Source organism: Microcaecilia unicolor, chromosome 10 (genome assembly GCF_901765095.1).
Source record: "Microcaecilia unicolor chromosome 10, aMicUni1.1, whole genome shotgun sequence".
NCBI lineage: Eukaryota > Metazoa > Chordata > Amphibia > Gymnophiona > Siphonopidae > Microcaecilia > Microcaecilia unicolor.
In genome coordinates, this window is record NC_044040.1 from 184678405 (window position 1) to 184698481 (window position 20077).

At 40.5% G+C, this 20077-nt stretch overlaps 1 protein-coding gene across 1 annotated transcript in view; it reads right to left on the minus strand.

Moving 5' to 3' along the window:
• Positions 1–20077, minus strand: part of PLCH1 (phospholipase C eta 1) — a 184753-nt gene that overhangs the window by 15314 nt on the left and 149362 nt on the right. The window contains exons 14-17 of the mRNA XM_030217030.1: positions 18124–18221; positions 8459–8638; positions 5573–5680; positions 3303–3427 (exon numbers count right to left, since the gene is read on the minus strand). Coding sequence (XP_030072890.1) covers positions 3303–3427; positions 5573–5680; positions 8459–8638; positions 18124–18221 — 511 coding nt within the window. The remainder of the gene's footprint in view (positions 1–3302; positions 3428–5572; positions 5681–8458; positions 8639–18123; positions 18222–20077) is intronic.

Below are 20077 nucleotides of genomic sequence, written 5' to 3' on the forward strand. Positions count from 1 at the left end.
CAATTCACGTCAGGTAATGTAGGACTGACAGATGAAAGGGAGCTTTAAAAACTGAGGACAATTTTCAGCACGTGACTGCAAGCAAATTTTCAAAGGGAAACTTTCACATAGATGTTCTAAATTCAGAGGCTTTCAGCACCACCAGGTTTTTAACCTATGAAATGCAAACACAGGATTTGAAAATCAAATCCCAATGCTTACATTTATGATTCCTGCTCCCCCTCCCCCACACACACAACTGTGCCCCCAAGTATCGCCTCTTTCCCCTACAGAGGACCTGGCACAATTTTTAAAGAACCTTTTTCCTGTTTACCTGCAAAATTCTCTTTGAAAATTTCCATCTACAGGTGTAATTTTAGCAGTGGTTTTACATGTGTAAAACAGAGGTTGATGCATGTAAATGATGTGTTAAAAATGGTCTACAGTATATGACGGTAAAACCACTGTAGCAATTCTACAAATCTCTCTATATAAAAAGCAACACCAACGTTCTATGAAGCCTCCAGCCGGAAGTGTGAAGGGGGCGAGATATCCGGTTTCCCTATGAGTGTCTGCCCCATCCTCTCTGTAACACAGTCAGTGAAGAAAAACAGCAGAGCACGAAATCAAATCGCTGGCTCTGTAACAGTGAAGGACTCAGAGGGGGAGGGGAGTGAGGCCAGGGGGCAGGGACACACACACTCCCACATGCACAAAGAAGAAAACATTGCTAGCCCCCGTTTCATTTGCATCAGAAACGGGGCTTTTTTACTAGTTATTCCATAATTCTATAAATTATATTAATTGGAGTGGAGGAGTAGCCTAGTGGTTAGAGCACCAGCCTTGAAATCCAGAGGTGGCCAGCTCAAATACCACTGCTGCTCCTTGTGATCGTGGGCAAGTCACTTAACCCTCCATTGCCTCAGGTAAAAAATTGGATTGTGAGCCCTCCAGGGACAGAGAAATACCCAGTGTACCTGAATGTAACTCACCTTGAGCTACTACTGAAGAAGGCATGAGCAAAATTAGTGTCTCATTTAGGGGCCCTTTTACTAAGTTGCAGTAAAATGGACTCTGCGCTAGTGGTGGTGGCCATTTTTGCCATGTGCCAGGGTCCCTTTAACCGCAGCAGGTGAAAATAACCAAAAATGAAATGGCCATGCAGTAAGTTCGCAATTGCCATGTGACCATTTCAGGAAAGGGGGGAGCACTTACTGCCACACACTGAGGTGGCGGTAAGGGCTCCCACGCTAACCCAGTGGTAGCCTGGCAGCATGTGACACTGCCTGACTACCGCTGGGTAACTCCCTGCAGAAATATTTTTTCAATATTTCAGCTAGTGCCGGGAATGGCATGCATTGGGGTTGGAACTACCGCAGGCACCCATGCTGGGCCGGCAGTAGTTCTGGGTTCCCTTTAGTAAAAGGGTCCCTTAATGCGCCTCAAAAGGGTGAGCTTAGTGCCAATTCTATAAATGCTTAAGGGTGCACCTAAGCCATTATAGAATATTTGCGCCAAGCCACTCTGGTACGCCAAAATTTAGGCATTCCTACTTATGACAGGTCAATGGCTGGCTGAAGTGGGCATGCCTAAGTGCTCCATGCAACGCGCACAACTGATAGTATTCTATAAGTTTGCATGTTCCTTAGTGAACCCATGCAGATGCCTACCTGACAGTTGCACACTAAGGGACCTTTTTACTAAGCTGCGTTAGGCGATAACGTGACTTAACATAGCAAAAAATGGAGTACCATGGGACACGCTCAGGCATTTTGTGGATACTTTGAAAACTGTGCACACAAAGGACTGAATTCTATAAAGGGTGCCTAAAAAAAATTGGTGCTGAAAAAAAATAGCGCTAAGCGTTATTCTATAAATGGCGCTTAGTTGGGTGTCGTTTATATAATAGTGCTTAGTGCCAGGAACCGTGACTACATTTAGGCGTGACCATTTACACCAACGAAACCTTGGTATATATTCCCATGCCTAAATTAGGTACGGATCCCCCTAAATCTATAACTGCACATGTAAATTGTAGGAATGCACCTGATCTGCCCATGACCCTCCCATGGTTGCCCTGAAGATCCCGAGCCTAAATTTATGTGCGTAAATTTTAATTAATTCCAGTTAGCACTAATAATTGCTTGTTAAATCTCAATTATCAGCATTAATTGGCTCTTTATTGAATAAAATTGTGCACACAAATTGGGTGAATGACCAAATTTGCATGCACAATTTTTAGCGCTTTTTATAGAATTTGGGGGTAACCGCACACTAAAAATGTTTCAAAAAGATTTTTGAGAGGGTGTGTCACGGAGGAAAATGGACATTCCTGTGTTAATGAGTTAGTGCATCTACACTACCACACACTAACTGGTTAGTGTACAAATACCACATGAACATTTACTGCCTACAAAAATGGGTGGCAATAAGTACTCACGCAGTAAGTTAAAAAAATGGCCACACCCTAATGGCAACGTTAGCACGAATCCAGCACAGTTAACTGTAAAAAGACTATTTAAAAAACTACCCGATGTGGTCCATGTTTCGCACGCAGAGGGGCTGCTTCAGGGGTACAGTACTAAAAATAACATAAAATCATACAAATATACAAAATATAATCAACTATATAAAATCATAAAACATGCAAAATGTGAGGGAACCAAATGCTAAAGTTATGTGCACACACAGTATACATAAAGGATTTTAACATATAGTATGTGCACATACACAGAATGTAACAAGTCATGCTTAATATATGTATCAAATCAAATCAATTCTTATATATCACTAATATCCCTTTTCCAGGGTTCAGTGCGGTTTGCATTCTAGGTGAGACAAAAGCTGATAAAGATAGTGTGAGGTACGAGAACAATTAGAGACCACTGGTAAGAAATTATTGGGAAAAAAAAACATAAATAGAAAAGACTTATAGAATAGCGCTCCACGCTTTTTTTTTTTTTTTACACTGAAATCTTGGTGCCATTTATAGAATACCCTATTGATGTAAATGTGTGAATGCAGCTTCAATTGTTTTTTTTTTTTTCAAAGGTATGTCTTTGTAAATTGGTATAATCTGTGTTATGTAATTGCTGCACAAGTTAGGCAGCTCACTACAAAATTAACTCCCCTATGTTTAGCTCTTGCCCATGTGAACTAAATCAAATTATAATGTAAGAACAATTTATGCAAATACGCTCCAATCTAGAATTCCTGACTGTAACTGTTGAAGTGCTTTGCATTTACCTTAAGTATTTAATAGTAATAAGAATGGAGAATTCTAGAACATATACTACCACATTCCCATTCTCTGGATGCTTTACCTCTCCTCGATCTCCAAGCATCGAATCTGGAGGTTTGGGCAGTTGCTGTCCACTGATCACTTTCAGAATCAACTGTTTCTTTGGACTGGCAGGAAGTGGATCATTAGAAAATGGATTCAACATACCTATGAATACAGAAGTTTTTAAAAAAAAGTGTAATAAGCAAGAGACATATTTAAACTGGTGGTCAAATTCTGGTTTCGTCAGAACAGTAAAAACAAAGCACAAAGTCAACAAATTCATTCGTACACATATTTCTTAAACTTGGGGAAATTGCTCAAACCTGTGCTCTCTTCTTATTTTGAACACATACATATGAACTTGGCTCAGTCTTCTTAGACTTAATACAATGCATTAAATTTATACATGAGCAGTATCAAACAACATTTTCATTTATGGTTTGTTATGCCATTCATGAACTTCTGTTCCTGGAGGACTCATAATTACAAATACAAAGAGTTAAAGTAGGATTTGAACCGGTTCCCTTGGTTCACAGTCCAAAGCACTAACCACTAGGCTGACCCTCTGTTCTGCATTAATGTCTGTGTGGCCAATTTCTAAGAATGGAGCTTTGTTGTCCCCTGTTCAAAATTTGGACATTTCACTTTGTAAAATGGATGTTCAAGCTGGACGTTTATAGCACATGGACATCCACCTCTTGTACTTTCCAACAGGCTATATACTGTTCAAAAATACATGTGAGACAGACATCCATTTAGGATATTCTGACTTGGACATCCTTTTGAAAATACCCCTCTATTATTGTTTCCTCTAAGCTAAGCGGAAGTCCTCCACCTACAGTCCTGACAGTGGGTGGTGCTGTTTCACTATCACTTTTTCAATATTGAGGGACAGGCAAGCTCTGCAGGACTCCATGGAATCTGCCTGTCCTTAGCAATTGAAAACACAGCATTTATTTATTTTTAAATATTGCATTTGTATCCCACATTATCCCACCTCTTTGCAGTCTCAATGTGGCTCACAATACATCATGGGTACTGGTAATAGAAGTGAATATACATTAGGTTTACAGAGGGTTTGTGTTACATGGTGGTGAATTACATGATGGTGTTAAAGCAAAAGACATTATAAGACAGTACTAAAAGTTCAAAAGATTATACAATTACACATGTTGATCTTTGTGATATATCTCGTCGAAGAGATAGGTTTTTAATAATTTGCGGAAATTGGTCAGTTCATAGTGCATTGAAGCACCCTCCCCCCCACACACACACACTGGCAGCAATGCCGTTAGAAGACTCTGCTCAGCTTAGAGGAAATAGTGCCCCCTATATCTTGAAAAGTACTACTACTACTACTTAAAATTTCTAGAGCGCTACTAGGGTTATGCAGCGCTATACAAATTAACAAAGAAGGACGGTCCCTGCTCAAAGGAGCTTACAATCTAAAAGACGAAATGTCAAGTTGGGGTAGTCTAGCTTTCCTGAGTAGAGGTGTAGTAGTTAGGTGCCGAAGGCGACATTGAAGATGTGGGCTTTGAGCAATGATTTGAAGATGGGCAGGGAGGGGGCCTTTGTTTAAAAAATATTATAATTTATATCTGTTTCTAGTAATCCAGTTTGCTATGATTATCAGGTTTGCAAGCAATCTCATTTCTACATTGGAGTCTTGGAAGCTCAATGTCATTAATAACTGGGTCTAGGAAAAGTAAAATCCAGAGATTGTGCCAAGGATGCAAATTAAGCCCTAGAAAGATTTTAAAATATGAATTAAACATTTTTTTTAAATAAATTCCAACTATCTTATTTCTAATAATGACTTTTGAGCATTCTTGCTGAATATTCTCCTGAGACCTCTGAAACTGTAAAGGCAAGAGGATGGCAACGAAGCACAGGGGTAACCTGTACTGAAAAGCAATTCTGCCCATAACAGTAGTAGAATGCCATTAATGGCCTTTCAGGAAAGAATGGGGATAACCTGCACAGAGCACCAATTACAATTCCAAACACCTTAAATGGGCAGGCTGGATGAGCCATTTCTTGTTACTACGAGATCAAATAATGGACCATTGTAATGAACAGAAAATCAAGCATCACTCAACCACAAAAGGGGTCGGCTTTTCTCATGAAGTCAATAAATAAAGTATAACCATGCACCTGGAAAACAGAATAAAATAATAAGTATTTGAATTAAAGAAACGGGACTTTATGGTTCTGAAAAAGCTCAATGAACATTGCAGATGTGGAAAATCTGTCTTTGTACCTGCATCCTTCGGCACTGACAAGGTAATAATTAACATCATGTAATACCTTTGCACATCTGCTGTGGTTTGAGGACATACCCACAGTTCCCATTCACTTTGAATTTTGCTCGATTTATCTGCATCATCCGACCCTCAGTCTGGTAGTTTAATGCCACTGCAAAATAAAAGAAACCAATACACAAACACGCAGGGACATTATTGCCATTTACTTTTGAATGGAAGAGAGGAAAAGAAAATGTTCTCAAAGAAGAAGAAAATGTCAGAAAGTAAACATATAGGCGCATTTTCAAAGCGATTAGACTTACAAAGTTATGTGGTGGGACGCTTTCGATAAGACATCTAAGTCCAATTTTGGATGTTTTGCTCACAAAAATCCAAAATTCAAGTGGGAAATATAGCCATTTTCAAAACAGAAAAACATCTTTTTTTTTTTTCTTTTTGCTAGATGTTTTTGTACTCTGTGCATTTATCATTTGGTCCTTTTTCAAAAAAAAAAAAAAAAAACCACGTCTAAGTGAAAAACGCATAAAATCAAGCCATTGGGATGTAGGAGGAGCTAGCATTCTTCGTAGACTAGTCCCCCAGACATCCCAAGAGAGCATCCAGTGGGCTTCATTTGCAGTTGTTGAATCATTTTTTAATGGTAAACAATTTTTATTGAACAAATGAATAAAGATACATGAGTTCAAACGCTCCCAAGTACACATCTCACCGTTGCTCCTTTATCTTGTCTGCTGAGCCCCCCCCCCCCCCCCCAAAAAAAAAAAACCTACTACCCTCAACTGTACACCACTTACCGGTGACGGCTGCACCTATATGTAGGTACAGTAGGGTTTGGGTGAGTTTTGGAGGGCTCACAGTCTCCACCACAAGTGTAACAGGTGGGGGGAGGGGGGCATGGGTCCACCTGTTTGCAGTGCACTGCACCCACCACTAGACTACTCCAGGGACCTGCATGCTGCTCTAATGGACCAGAGTATTACATCTGAGGCTGGCAAGTAATGCTTTTAATCACATTTTGGGGGGTGGAGGGGGTCAGCGACCATGGGGAGAAAGGGGAGGCCATCCTTATGCTTTGCTAGTTCAAATGTTTATACTGCCTCTTTTGGACTACTGCAATGTCCTGTTTTTGGCTTGCTTTCCAAAAATCTTTAAAAACTTGCAGTTGATACAAAACACTGTGGTAGGTAATTTTTAAACTCAATAGATATAGCAGTATCTCACCATACACTGAGAAACTACACTGGCTCCCTGTTAATAAGAGAATTAAATTTAAAGCAATTTGTTTAATTTTTTCAAATTTCTACATGGCCACCTCTTTATAAAAATGCAAGATCTTTGAAAATAGTAAATGCTATATTCTCAGTTTTGGGAGTATCAGTGTGAAATTCTCTTCCTTCTTATATTAGGATGAACATAACTATGCTGTTTTCAGGAAGAAGTTGAAAACTTTTTTATTTCCAAAAAATGCTAATGATTAATAGGACTTTTTTGTTGTTGTTGTTGTTATAATTGTAATTTGAAATTTTTATGTACTTTGCACACCGAATTGAACCCAAAGCGAGGATACTAGTGTCAACAAGTTAGTATTTGATTTGATTCCCTCCAGTGGTCATTTAGTCATTAGGGCACCTTTTTGTGCCTTATTCATTATAAAAACAGGTCTAGATCAAAACATCTTAGTTTTAGTCCTGGACGGTTTTGTTCCATTATGGCTGAAAGAAATCCAAGTGTTAGGAACGCCCAGATCCCACCCTTAACACGCCTCTGACACACCCCCTTGTGATTCGAACACACTTCTGACAGACTTCATAGAAATACGTCTAAAAATTGGTTTCAAAAATACCAATTTTGGTCGTTTTTGTGAGAAAAACATCCAAACGCAGATTTATGACACTTTTTGGAGGTTCTTCTCTTTTGAAAATGAGCACCATACAGGGGCACAATCGAACGGCGCCGGCCATCTATATTGCCGGCCATCTTCAGGCCAGCTCCGCAAAGGGGCGGTGCCAACTGTATTATCGAAAAAGATGGCCGGCCATCTTTTCTTTCGATAATACAGTTGGGGCCAGCTAAATCTCAACATTTAGGTCAAATGTTGAGATCGTCGGTTTTACAGATGGCCGGCTTCAAAAAAAGTGGAAAAAAACTCCAAGTGCTTGTCAGGGATGGGCTTTTTCAGTAGTACCAGTGGGGTATGAACTGGCTACCTCTGGATAACAAGACCGGTGCTCTAACCATTTGACCACAGCTCCACTTACTTGGATGTCCCTCCCTTTTGATTATGCCCTTTCAGGTCTCTCTCAGCCACTCACAGACAGCTAAACGAGCACCGGTCTTGTAATCCAGAGGTGGCCAGTTCAAATCCCACTGGTATTACTGAAAAAGCCGAGCAAAAATACTTTGATTTAGGACGTCCCTGACGAGCACTTGGATTTTTTTTTTTTTGGGTGGGAGGGGATTGGTGACCACTGGGGGAGTAAGGGGAGGTCATCCCCGATTCCCTCTGGTGGTCATTTGGTTAGTTGGGGCTCCTTTTTGAAGTTTGGTCGTGAAAAAAAAGGGAGCAAGTAAAGCCGGCAAAATGCTCGTCAAGCCTGGCTTTTTTTTCCATTATCGGGCAAAGCCGGCCATCTCGTGAGCATGCCCCCGTCCCGCCTTCACTACCCTACCAACACGCCCCCTTGAAATTTTGCCGGCTCCGCAATGAAAAGCAGTTGAAGCCGGCCAAAATTGGCTTTCGATTATACCGATTTGGCCGTTTCAAAAGAGACCGCCGGCCATCTTCCGACACAGATCGGAAGATGGCCGGCGGTCTCTTTCGAAAATGAGCTGGTTGGTAACCTATGGAACTTTGTCAGTCTAAGTGCTTTGAAAATGAGCCCCATAGCCTTCCTGTTCGGTAAAATAATTTTCTCTTAGTACTACCCACCTAACTGGATGCCGGAATTCCAGTATGGAAAAGGGTTGAAGTTGCTGGAGTCTATCCTGTATGCGGATGGATAGATTCTTGTGAGCTGCTTCTGGTTGTACAGCATAACCTGCTCAGATTTCTGATGCACCACCTGGTGGGCTCTTGTCTCACTGAAGGACAAAACATTCCCCATGGTCCCTGTATGATCATTATGAGAAAACCAAGACTAAAAATCAATTTACACAGTAAGCAAATATAGAATATCAACAAGAAAAATATGCATTACATTTTGCAGTATGATATTCACCCAAGTATATGGGTATGCACAGCACGTTTTCAGGACATCAGGGGGTCCAAGAGGATCCTGAGTTGGGTATTCTTTAGGAACCCACATATTCATATGGATGCAAATGTATGGTCAGAAGATGGGATCCATTAGTTCTGCCTGAAAAGTCTTAATTTGAACTAAAAGGAGTAGCCTAATGGTTAAGAACCAGGAGAACTGGGTTTGAGTCTCACTGCAGCTACTTGTGTCTCTGGGCAAGCCACTTAACCCTCCATTGCCCTCAGTACAAATTAAGTAAATCACTTTGGGCCCTGTTTACTAAGCCGCGTTATAGGCGCATTAGTGTTTTTAATGCGTGTTAACCATGTACACGCATTAACAGTGTACGCGCCTACAATATCCCTATAGGTGCCTACACAGTTAGCGTGCACGCTAATTGCAGGTGCATTAAAACACTAACATACCTTAGTAAACAGGGCCCTTTGATTGTAACATCAAATCCTGCCCACATTGTTATTGTTTTCTATTTGTTATTAAACAGACATTGAAAACAGTAAAACAAGGTAATTTTCAAAAGTATTTTTTGCATGTAAAACAGTGACATATGCTCAAAAATCAGCTTTTCTAAATTAGGCACACCCTAATATCGAGGGGCCCTTTTACAAAGGCGCATAAGGGCCTACTTTTGCCACGGCTTAGTAAAAGGGTCCCTTAATGCCTGTGTATGTGTACGTTTTTGCTGACTGAGAGCAGACATTCCCAGACATGAGATTGGTGAGGGGTAAGTACTGGATACGTACACAAAATAAACCAGAAAATGTCTTCACCCTAAAGAGAAGGAATAGTTGTAAGCTAAACTAAAGATGAACAAAATACAGGGATTGGATGGCATATATCCGAGGGTACTGAAGGAACTTAAGGAAGTTCTGGTGGCTCCATTGTCCGACCTTTTCAATGCTTATCCAGAGTTGGGAGTGGTCTTGGAGGTCTGGAGATGGGCAGATGTGGTCCCTCTCCACAAAAGCAGAAGTAAGGAGGAGGCTGGGAACTACAGGCCATTTAGTCTGTGGTGAGTAAATTGATGGAAATTCTTCTTAAACAGAGAACGGTGAGGTTTCTGAAATTCAAAGGATTGCAGGATCTAAAGTATTGTCAGACAAATCTGATTAATTCCTTTGGCTGTACAGAGAATTGCATCAAGGAAGAGCACTAGTTGTGGTACACTTAGATTTTAACAATGCCCTTGACACAGTTCCACATAGGCAACTTACTGATAAACTGAGTGCCCTCGATATGAGACAAAGTGACTGACTAGGTAGGAATCAGTTGAGTAGAAGGGACATTACAAGTGGTGTGCCACAAGGATCAGTTCATGGTATGGTTCTTTTAAACATTTTTGTAAGCAATATTGTGGAAGGGCTATCTGGTAAGGTTTGTCTATTTGCAGATGATACAACAATCTGCAATAGAGTAGACACTCCTGATGGTGTGAAAAACATGAGGAGGGACCCAGCAAAGCTTGAAGAGTGGGCCGCAATTTGGCAAATAAGATTTCATGAAATAAAAAATGCAGGGTCATTTGATCTGCAAAAGCTTGAGGGAGTGGTACAATATAGGAGGTGAAGTACTTCTGTGCATGAAAGAAGAGCAGAACTTTGGTGTGCTCAAATGTGATAATCTGAAAATGACCAAACAGGTATAAAAGGCAACAGAAAAAGCCAGAAAGATGCTTGGATCCATAGGGAAAGGAAGTGATAACGCCTTTGTACAAGTCTTTGGTGAGATCTCATTTAGAGTACTGTGTACAATTCTGAAGACTGCACCTTCAAAAAGATATAAACAGGATGGAGTTGGTCCAGAGGACAGCTACAAAAATGGTCAGTGGTCTTCAGGATCCAGTTGGTCCAGAGGGCAGCTACAAAAATGGTCAGTGGTCTTCAGGATCCAGTTGGTCCAGAAGGCAACTGGTAAGTGGTCTTCATCATAAAGCATATGAAGACAGACTTAAAGATCTCAACATGTATACTTTGGAAGAAAGGCAGGAGAGGGGAGATATGATAGAGACATTTAAATCCCTTTCTGGCATAAATGCACAGGAGTTGAGTCTCTTTCATTTAAAAGGAAGCTCTGGAATGAGGGGATAGAGGATGAAGGTAAAAGGGGACAGAGTGAGGAGTAACCTAAGGATATACAAAAAGGGTAGTGAATTTGTGGAACAGCCTCGTGGTGGAGAACAAGATTGTATCTAAATTTAAGCAAGCTTGGTACAAATACAAAGGATTTCTAAGGGAGATGAAATTATAGTACATGGTATGGATGGACTGGATAGGCTATATTGTCTTTATCTGCCTTCATTTTCTCTGTTTCTGTATTCCTAATTGTGTGCTGCTACTTTATTATGAAGCAATTTAAAGATGTTCTGAAGTTTTGTGAAGCACTTTGAAGTTTTTCTTTGAGTATATATTCACTTTGCTAATAAACATATATGATACTTGGAATAATTACTGTGCAACAGACCAAGACCTTGAATTGATTATTGGGAGTACCTATTGCATTTGTGGCTTTATATATGGCTTGGTTATTATTTATAATGGTCTCTCCTATCTAAACAAAAATGTTATAGAACAGTGCTTACTAATAGGACTGATGTGAGTGGTCCTATTTTATATTTTCATTCTGATAAATGCCTCTGAGCCTTAACATTGCCCCAAACAGGTCCCCCATGCAATGAAGCTGGATTAATAAAATCTCACTTAAAACCCGATAAATGCTAAATGGCATTATAATTTGTAGTACTGCTAATCAGCTTTTATTGCAAATAGCATTCAAGGAGAAAATATATGTATCTGCATTCAATTTCACATACAGATTAAGAATGAAATATTAATGCCATTGTTTGTGGGGTGCCTGTAACGGAGAACTACAGGAAAAAAAAAAAGGCAGTGTACAAACCTGGAAATGTGGATATTTCAGTGTTGCTGAAAATAGCAAAGTTTTGTTGGTTACAGCAAGAAAATAAAGGGCCATGCTTTCTGGATGAAAAGCTTGTACCATTGAGGTAGCTCTGCAATTTTTCTGGTCATCTATTGAAGATTTTTTTTCAAAATACCTATGCACTGATGATTCTATCTGTACATAGCTAAGTTTGGAAAAAGATCCACAGCAATTTAGTAGGTTATCTAACAATGCTTTGCTTCTATGTACACTGCATAGCAATAAAGCTTTTCTAATCTATTAGGCCCAGAGGAATGACTTCAGCTCAACTCATGACCGTTTCCAGCAGCTACAAACCAGGGGGTCCTTTTACAAAGGCGTGCTGAAAACTGGCTTGTGGTACTGTATGCGCGGATTTTGGGCACGTGCCAATCCATTTTTTAGTGCGCCTGTAACAAAAGGCCTTTTTTTTTTGCCGAAAACAGAGGTGCGGCAAAATGAAAATTGCCATGCGTCCATTTTGGGCCTGAGACCTTACCGCCAGCCACTGACCTAGTGGTAAAGACTTGCACGGTAACCGGGAAGTAATGACCTACGCGTTCCAAATGCCACTTGGCATGCGTCCGTTATGTGCACCTGAAATAAAAAATATTTTCGGACGCGCACCAAAAATGAAATTACCGCAAAGAGCCATGTGGTAGTCAGGCGGTAACTCCATTTTGGCATGCGTTGGGCACACGTAGACACTTATGCGACTTAGTAAAAAAGGCCCCCAAGCAAAGCAGTCTTATATGTCAGTAAATCTTTTGTTTTTTCAATAGTGCCAATTGTTTTGCCTTGAATAATACCTGCTGCTGGCTCTGGTTTTTGAAATAAGTAGTACAACTCACTCTTGAGAAATTAAGAATGCTACAGTGCTATAAATCTTCAACAACAACTTCTATCTCCCCCTCCCAGCTCATTTAGCATAGTTGCAGAGACAGCAGCTCTCAGCTGAATGTCATGGAGAAGTATGCCTTACCTTTGTTGGTAATAAGTATAGTCACTAGGTGTCACTATTTATTTGTTACATTTGCATCCCACATTTTCTCACTTATTTGCAGGCTCAGTGTGGCTTACATAGTACCGTAAAGGCGTTCGCTAATTCCGGAATAAACAGTTACACAGTGATGTTATGGTAGAATAGGGTTCATGTGGAACAAACATATTAGGGAATCGTATAAGTAAGAGTTACATTATGGCATTTACGTTCTTTGGTTTAGTAGTGTTGCTGGGTTCAGGTATTTAAGTTGGGTCGGTAGGGTATGCCTTTTTGAACAGGTAAGTTTTTAGTGATTTCCGGACGTTTAGGTGGTTATATGTTGTTTTCACTGCTTTTGGTAGTGCGTTCCATAGTTGTGTGCTTATGTAGGAAAAGCTGGATGCATAAATTGATTTGGATTTGAGTCCTTTGCAGCTTGGGTACAATGACTGGGAGTCCCTCTCCACGAAAAGGTTGTGAACATTGCTTCCATAGAATCCCCAGTCCTGGCCAGCCCAGGAAGCAGATGCCTGGTCCAGAAATCAAACCAAAGACCATGGCAGTATGCAGTACATCAGCTGAGCAATGGGGCTGGACCATGCCACTAATTAAGCATTTAATGTAAAATGATTATTTTTCAGATTCTTACTCAGCTTCCCAATAACTTCTGGAAATATTCACGTTAAGCAGGAGAGTCACAATTGCATCATACTTAATGGATCTGAAGGACATATACTGGGTATCATGCAATACATGGCATACACTCAGGAGCGTTGTAAGCTGGAAACACGCCCTGTGCAACATGCACCCAAGTGCTCCCAGCGTGCTTCCATCCTGCCCACTTGCATCACACCAACAAGGGAAGCCAATTGATAGAGCACAATTTTGGTACCTCATAGGCTGCACTTAGGGGTCCTTTTATTAAGCTGCAGCAAAACGTGGTGCTAGCGTTTCCTTATGTGGGTTTTTCCCTTTCACTAAGGCCATTTTTACCACAGCTGTAAAAATTCCTTTTTTGAGTTGTTTTTTTTTTTTTTGTATTAATGGTGATACACTAATGTTGCCATCAGCCTGTGGCCATTAAAGGATTTTACCCATTTTGTAGGTGGTAAGGGCTCATGTGGTATTCCTGTGCTAACCAGTTAATACACTGTAATGAAGCTGTACTAACTGATTAGCACAGAAATGCCCATTCTTCACCCCCCTGACATGCCCCTTCAAAAAAATTTAAAATATTTTTTAGCACACAGTTAGCATGCATTAATTTGGAAGTTACTGCTGGATGACTGAGCACATCCTTCAGTGTGCCATTTTAAGCTGCATTAGGCACATGCTAGCACCTAACACAACTTAACAAAAGGGCTGTAGCTATCTATAGCCCTGCATGAAGTGAATGGATTCCATTCTAAACACCTCCAAGCTACTTAAACAATTTCTAAACCAGGTACACTACAGTAACATTTCAAACTAAAACATGGCGAGTATTACTATTTTGATGTGTGTGATTGAATATTTTATTTACTCTGTGTTAGTGCAGCTAGCCAAGATAAGGATTGTCAACAAATATGATTACAGTTCTGGGCTACATCTTTTTCTTCTAGCATTTCTGTTAATATTAAGGGTTATCACATCTGCTAATATTGTATTAATGTTCAAACAAAATTCATCAAGGCTTATAGCAACATGAATACATATAGAACTTAAATTGTGAGCCCACTAGCAACAGACAAAGTATCTGCATATAATATATGTAAACCACTTTGGTTGTATCACAGAAAGGCAGTATATCAAATCCACGACCCTTTACACTTTATCCTTTATAGTTATCATGCAAATATCTCCTGCAAGATTGATATTGTGAAAATGATATTGGTAGTACTATAACAAACTGCTAACATAAAACTAAATTTATAACTTTGTAAGAAGAAACAGGATAGGATATGGAATGGAACGACAACTAACAAAAATCCACACATCACCAAACTTAGATGTCCCATACCAAAATATTCAAGTGGGCTACATTAATGCCAGGTCCACAGTCAACAAAACAACAATATCAGACTGGATCATGTCAGAAAAAAAGGACCCCATAATCCTTGACCTATGCCCTCGAGGATACAAAATCACTCTCTGGACCAGAATGAATAAGAGAGGCGGAGGCATAGCACTAATCTACCGATCCCAATTCACCACCAAAACCATTGCCGAGTCCATAATATCCCAACTCGAAATTGCCTCAATCAGAATCCATAACAAATCCCTAATCGATCAACTGAACTGTGTCCCACCCGGTAACTGGACTGAAAGCCAGCCTATCTTCACGGACTTCATCTCAAACACTTGTGTACACAACTCCAATATACTAATACTAGGCGACATAAACCTTCACCTAGAAGACCCCAACTTGACCAACACACGTGAATACGACGACTTCCTCCACTCTTGGGATCTTAAATGGTCTAACATACAAACTACCCACATCAAAGGGCACACACTGGACCTCTTATCACACAAACTGTCCACAGATCACAACCTACTACTAACAGACTTCAAATGGACAGAAACACCTTGGACCGATCACTACAAACTAAACCTCTCTCTAAACTGGTGGAAAAAGGGATCATACCGTACACAAGAACATACAACCTACAGTACAAGAGGGCAAATATACTCAAATGCATTCTGGCAACAGATAAATGACAAGGAATGGACAGCACGAACGGACTCCATACATTACCTCTCTCACTGGGATGAAAGATGTAGAAGCGTACTAGACGAAATAGCACCCTTGAGGACAAGAATATCAAGAAGACAAAACTCGATGCCATGGTTCAATGACAAATTAAAAAAACTCAAAACACAATCCAAGAAACTTGAACGAGCATGGAAAAAAATAAAAGATGTAAACACACTCAACGCTTGGAAACAAATACATAGAAAATACAAATACGCAATAAGACAGACCAAAAGGTCTACAAAACTAAAATAGGACCGGACTACAAAGATCTGAAGAAACTATTTCAACTCGTAAATAAGCTACTAGACACCAACCCAATCACCACAACCAACACAGACACCCCATCCGCAGACAAACTTGCTAACTACGTTAATGAAAAAATAATAAAACTACGCAACACACTTCCTCAGCACAACACCGACATCAAAAACTTCATCAATGACATGGACCTAAACCCCAGTGGATACCCAGCTGATCGAACCTGGTCAACATTCACTCTCCTCACCACTGAATCAGTTACACAGGTGACTCACAGGTTCGCCAATACCCACTGCAAACTGGATACCTGTCCAAGTCATCTACTCAAATCCACCCCCGACCGCTTCATAGCAGACCTTACATCCCACCTAAACTTCATGCTACAAGGTCTCTTCCCCAAGGAATATGGCAACATCCTACTCACCCAAATACCAAAAGACTCCAAGAAAAAAAAACAAACGATCTCGCCAACTACCGCCCAGTTGCATCTATCCCACTAGCAAACTGATGGAGAGCTTGGTGACCAAACAGCTTACTGACTACATGGACAAGTTCTCAATACTACACGAATCACAATCAGGATTCTGCTCCCACCATAGTACTGAAACTGTCCTAGTCACTCTCCTGGCCAAATTCAAGCAGGAAATAGCTACAGGTAAAAGCATACTTCTCCTCCAATTCTACATGTCGAGCGCATTCGACATGGTAAAACCACAATATACTACTAAGACTCCCAGATCATTTCGGGATTGGTGGAAATATACTCAACTGGATCAAGGGTTTTCTAACCACCAGAACATACCAAGTAAAATCAAACTCAAACATATCACCACCGTGGAAAGCAGCCTGTGGAGTACCTCAAGGATCACCATTATCACCAATATTCTTCAACATAATGTTGATCCCATTGGCAAAGTCCTTATCCAATCAATGCCTCAACCTATTCATCTTTGCAGATGATGTCACAATCTACATTCTCTTCAGACACAATCTGACAGAAATCACCAATGAAATCAAGCTCGGCCTGAACACCATGGACTCCTGGGCAAAATCATTCCAACTGAAACTGAACACTGAAAAAACACGCTGCTTCATCCTCTCATCCCAACACAATAAGTACAAACCCACAACCATAAAACACCCCAAACCACACCCTTCCTATCTCAGACAGCCTAAAAAAGTCTTGGACATGGACGATGTTTCCCCACCCGCCCAATGACTATCCCTCACCCCCTTTCAACCCTACCCCACCCCTGACTCACTTCCCTATTTTCCACACCCCATTGTTTCTCTGTTTTCTATAGTATGCCAGCTCTATACAAGCTATGTAAGCCGCATTGAACCTGATGACGAGCGGGAAAGTGCGGGATATAAATGTAACAAATAAATAAATAAAAATACTCGGGTGTCACAATCGACTGCAACCTTACTCTTGAGAGCCAAGTAAACTCCGCAACAAAGAAAATGTTCCACTCAATGTGGAACCTTAAACGTGTAAAATCCTTCTTCCCGAGGGAAATATTTCGTAACCTAATACAATCAATGGTTCTAAGCCATGCAGATTACTGCAACGGAATCTTTGCGGGATGTAAAGAACAACTCACAAAGTAACTCCAGACCGCCCAAAACACAGCAGATTTGGTAAAACACGATTCGAAAGTGCTAAATCTCTCTGAGAAAAACTGCATTGGCTCCCAATCAAAGAACGTATCATCTTCAAAATCTGCACCCTGGTCCACAAAATTATCTATGGTGAAGTCCCAGGATACATGACAGACCTTATAGACCTACCAACCAGAAACAGAACCGGATCATCACGAACATACCTAAACCTCCACTACTTAAAATGCAAAGGACTCAAATACAAAACCACCTATGCATCCAGCTTCTCCTATATAAGTACACAACCATGGAATGCATTGCCAAAAGCTGTGAAAACAATCTACGACCATCTAAAACTTCAGGAAATCACTAAAAACCAACCTGTTCAAAAATGCTTACCCTACCGACCCAACATAAATCCCTACACCCGGCAACACAGCAAATCCAATGATCGTGCTGGACAATATACTACCTTCTCTCTCTTCGACCCCCATGTTGCCTGAAACACACCTACCTTATTCGATCACAACAAAACCTGTATTTGTTTCTCTACCGGACTTGGTGAACGCCTTTACGAGACTATGTAAGCCACATTGAGCCTGCAAATAGGTGGGAAAATGTGGGATACAAATGTAGCAAATAAATAAATAAACTACCTTCCTGTGATTACAATCAAAGTGGTTTATATATTATATACAGGTACTTATTTTGAGCCTGGGGCAATGAAGGGTTGAGTGACTTGCCCAGGGTCACAGGGAGCTGCTATAGGAATTGAACCTGGTTTCCTTGGTTCTTGGGACTCTGTACTAGCTATTAGGCAACTCCTCCACCTGCCTCAAACTTACCATCATCAACTATGTCTTGAGCTGCTACAGAATTTGTGTACACCACCAAATCAGACAATGCACGGCATAGCTTCATGGTTTTCCGTCGGCGCCCCAACCTGTAAAAGCATGTTAATAATATAAATATTTATAAGTGTGTTTCATAGATGTATGAAAGGGTGCCTAAAGGTTTTGGTAATTTGTCTCTGCAGTCATGTTTGTACCCCTCTGCTTCAATGAATTTATACAAATTTTGTAAGAAAACCTTTTGACCCTCATTTTACAAGCCCTATTCACATTGATAGGTGCATAACATTGACATTCGTGCATCATCAGATACCTTCTTTACAACTAACCTAATTTATAAATAATAGCACAACTACTCTTTATTGAAATTAAATTTTGGTCGCAGCTTTATTACCCATATATATAACTCATTTCTGTTACTTTAACTTTTCACCCACTACATTAAATTCTTCCAGCCCAATGTTGGCATCCCCAGAGCCATTTTAAACAATTCAGAGCCATTTGGTAACGAAACTGTCTCCTTGACTTTTCCAAAATTACCCCCTTTAGTCCACATGACTCACGGTGCCGTCAAGCCAGAGCTCACTCATAGCGGTTCTGTCCACGAATTACTCTTTTCAATGAAACATCTTTTAAATAAATATTAACTTATCCGCATCTGGTGCTACTTTATCCCCCCATATCTGGCCGACTTTAAAAGCTACGACCGATCTCCTTTTCCCGACCCTAAACTAGCAAACCCACACAGCCATCCCACAAAAAAAAAAAAAAACAATTCCTCAACAACTCAACCAACTATAACAAATCCTAAGAAAAGACACACAGGGAAACAAAGAATGGGTAGGCAAGGGCACAAATTTCCTAACTCCTCATCCTCCCTCACTAGAATAATTGCTTTTGCCTAAGGGCAGTAGATTTAGACAGATCTGATACTATTGTGATATTTCGCCCTCTATAGATGATAGTTGGGGTAGACCTTGTTGTGGTCAAAACTTGTAGCACTTGTGGAAAACGCAGGAACTTGACGACAATTGAGCACGGAGTCTTGTCCCCAGTTTTCAGCTTGCTCAGCGAATGATGAGCTCTTTCTAATTTTAGTGGAGATTCCAGCTGAAGATGTAAGATCAATGGAGGACATGGAGGTAAAAATGTAATGTGTCTGAGCCCTCAGCGCCTTCTATGAGACCCAAAAATCTCAAGTTGTTTTGTCAGCCCTCTATTTTTCTTTCTAGATGTAACAATCACAAAAATGGGGGGGGGGGGGGGGGGGGGACGACTCACTTAAAGACAACCACAGTAATGTCACCAAAATCGAGCGTATGTCTTGATATGCATCAACACCATACCATTGAAAGGTAAAAAATCAAAACAGGGGGAAAAGACCTCAGAAGATAATAACCTGCCCACTCCAAGACTCAATGCTGCGTCCTGGTCAGAGTGCGTTACTGTATAATCATCGGTCAAAAAAACCCCAGGCAACCAAAAAGGTTATGCAAAAAATATTTTTTCTTTTTATATTTTTTCTTTTATGCAATACACAAATATCCAAAAAAACAAATCAAAAGGTTTTGGTCAATTAACCAGCGCTCCCACTGTCCAACGGTAGATGATATATTCAAATCAAAATTCAACTTAACTTAACTGACTGTGCTTGACTGCATCTGGTAGTCATGAATGGCATACAAACCCGACGGACCCGTTTCACCAAAAGGCTTCTTCAGGGGACGCAGGATACCAGTCTCATAGATGCAAGTTTGGACTCCACAGTAGCGTTGAACAGAACATGCATCCGTTGATTTCTATGGGTGAATCTAGCATTTAGCATGCGTTAATCATTAGCACACGCTAAAAGCGCTGATGTGCCTTTGTAAAAGGACCCCTATATGAGTTGCTCTCCTTTTTCTCACATATGGAAACACTGTAAGATCATCTGAACTAGCATGCACAA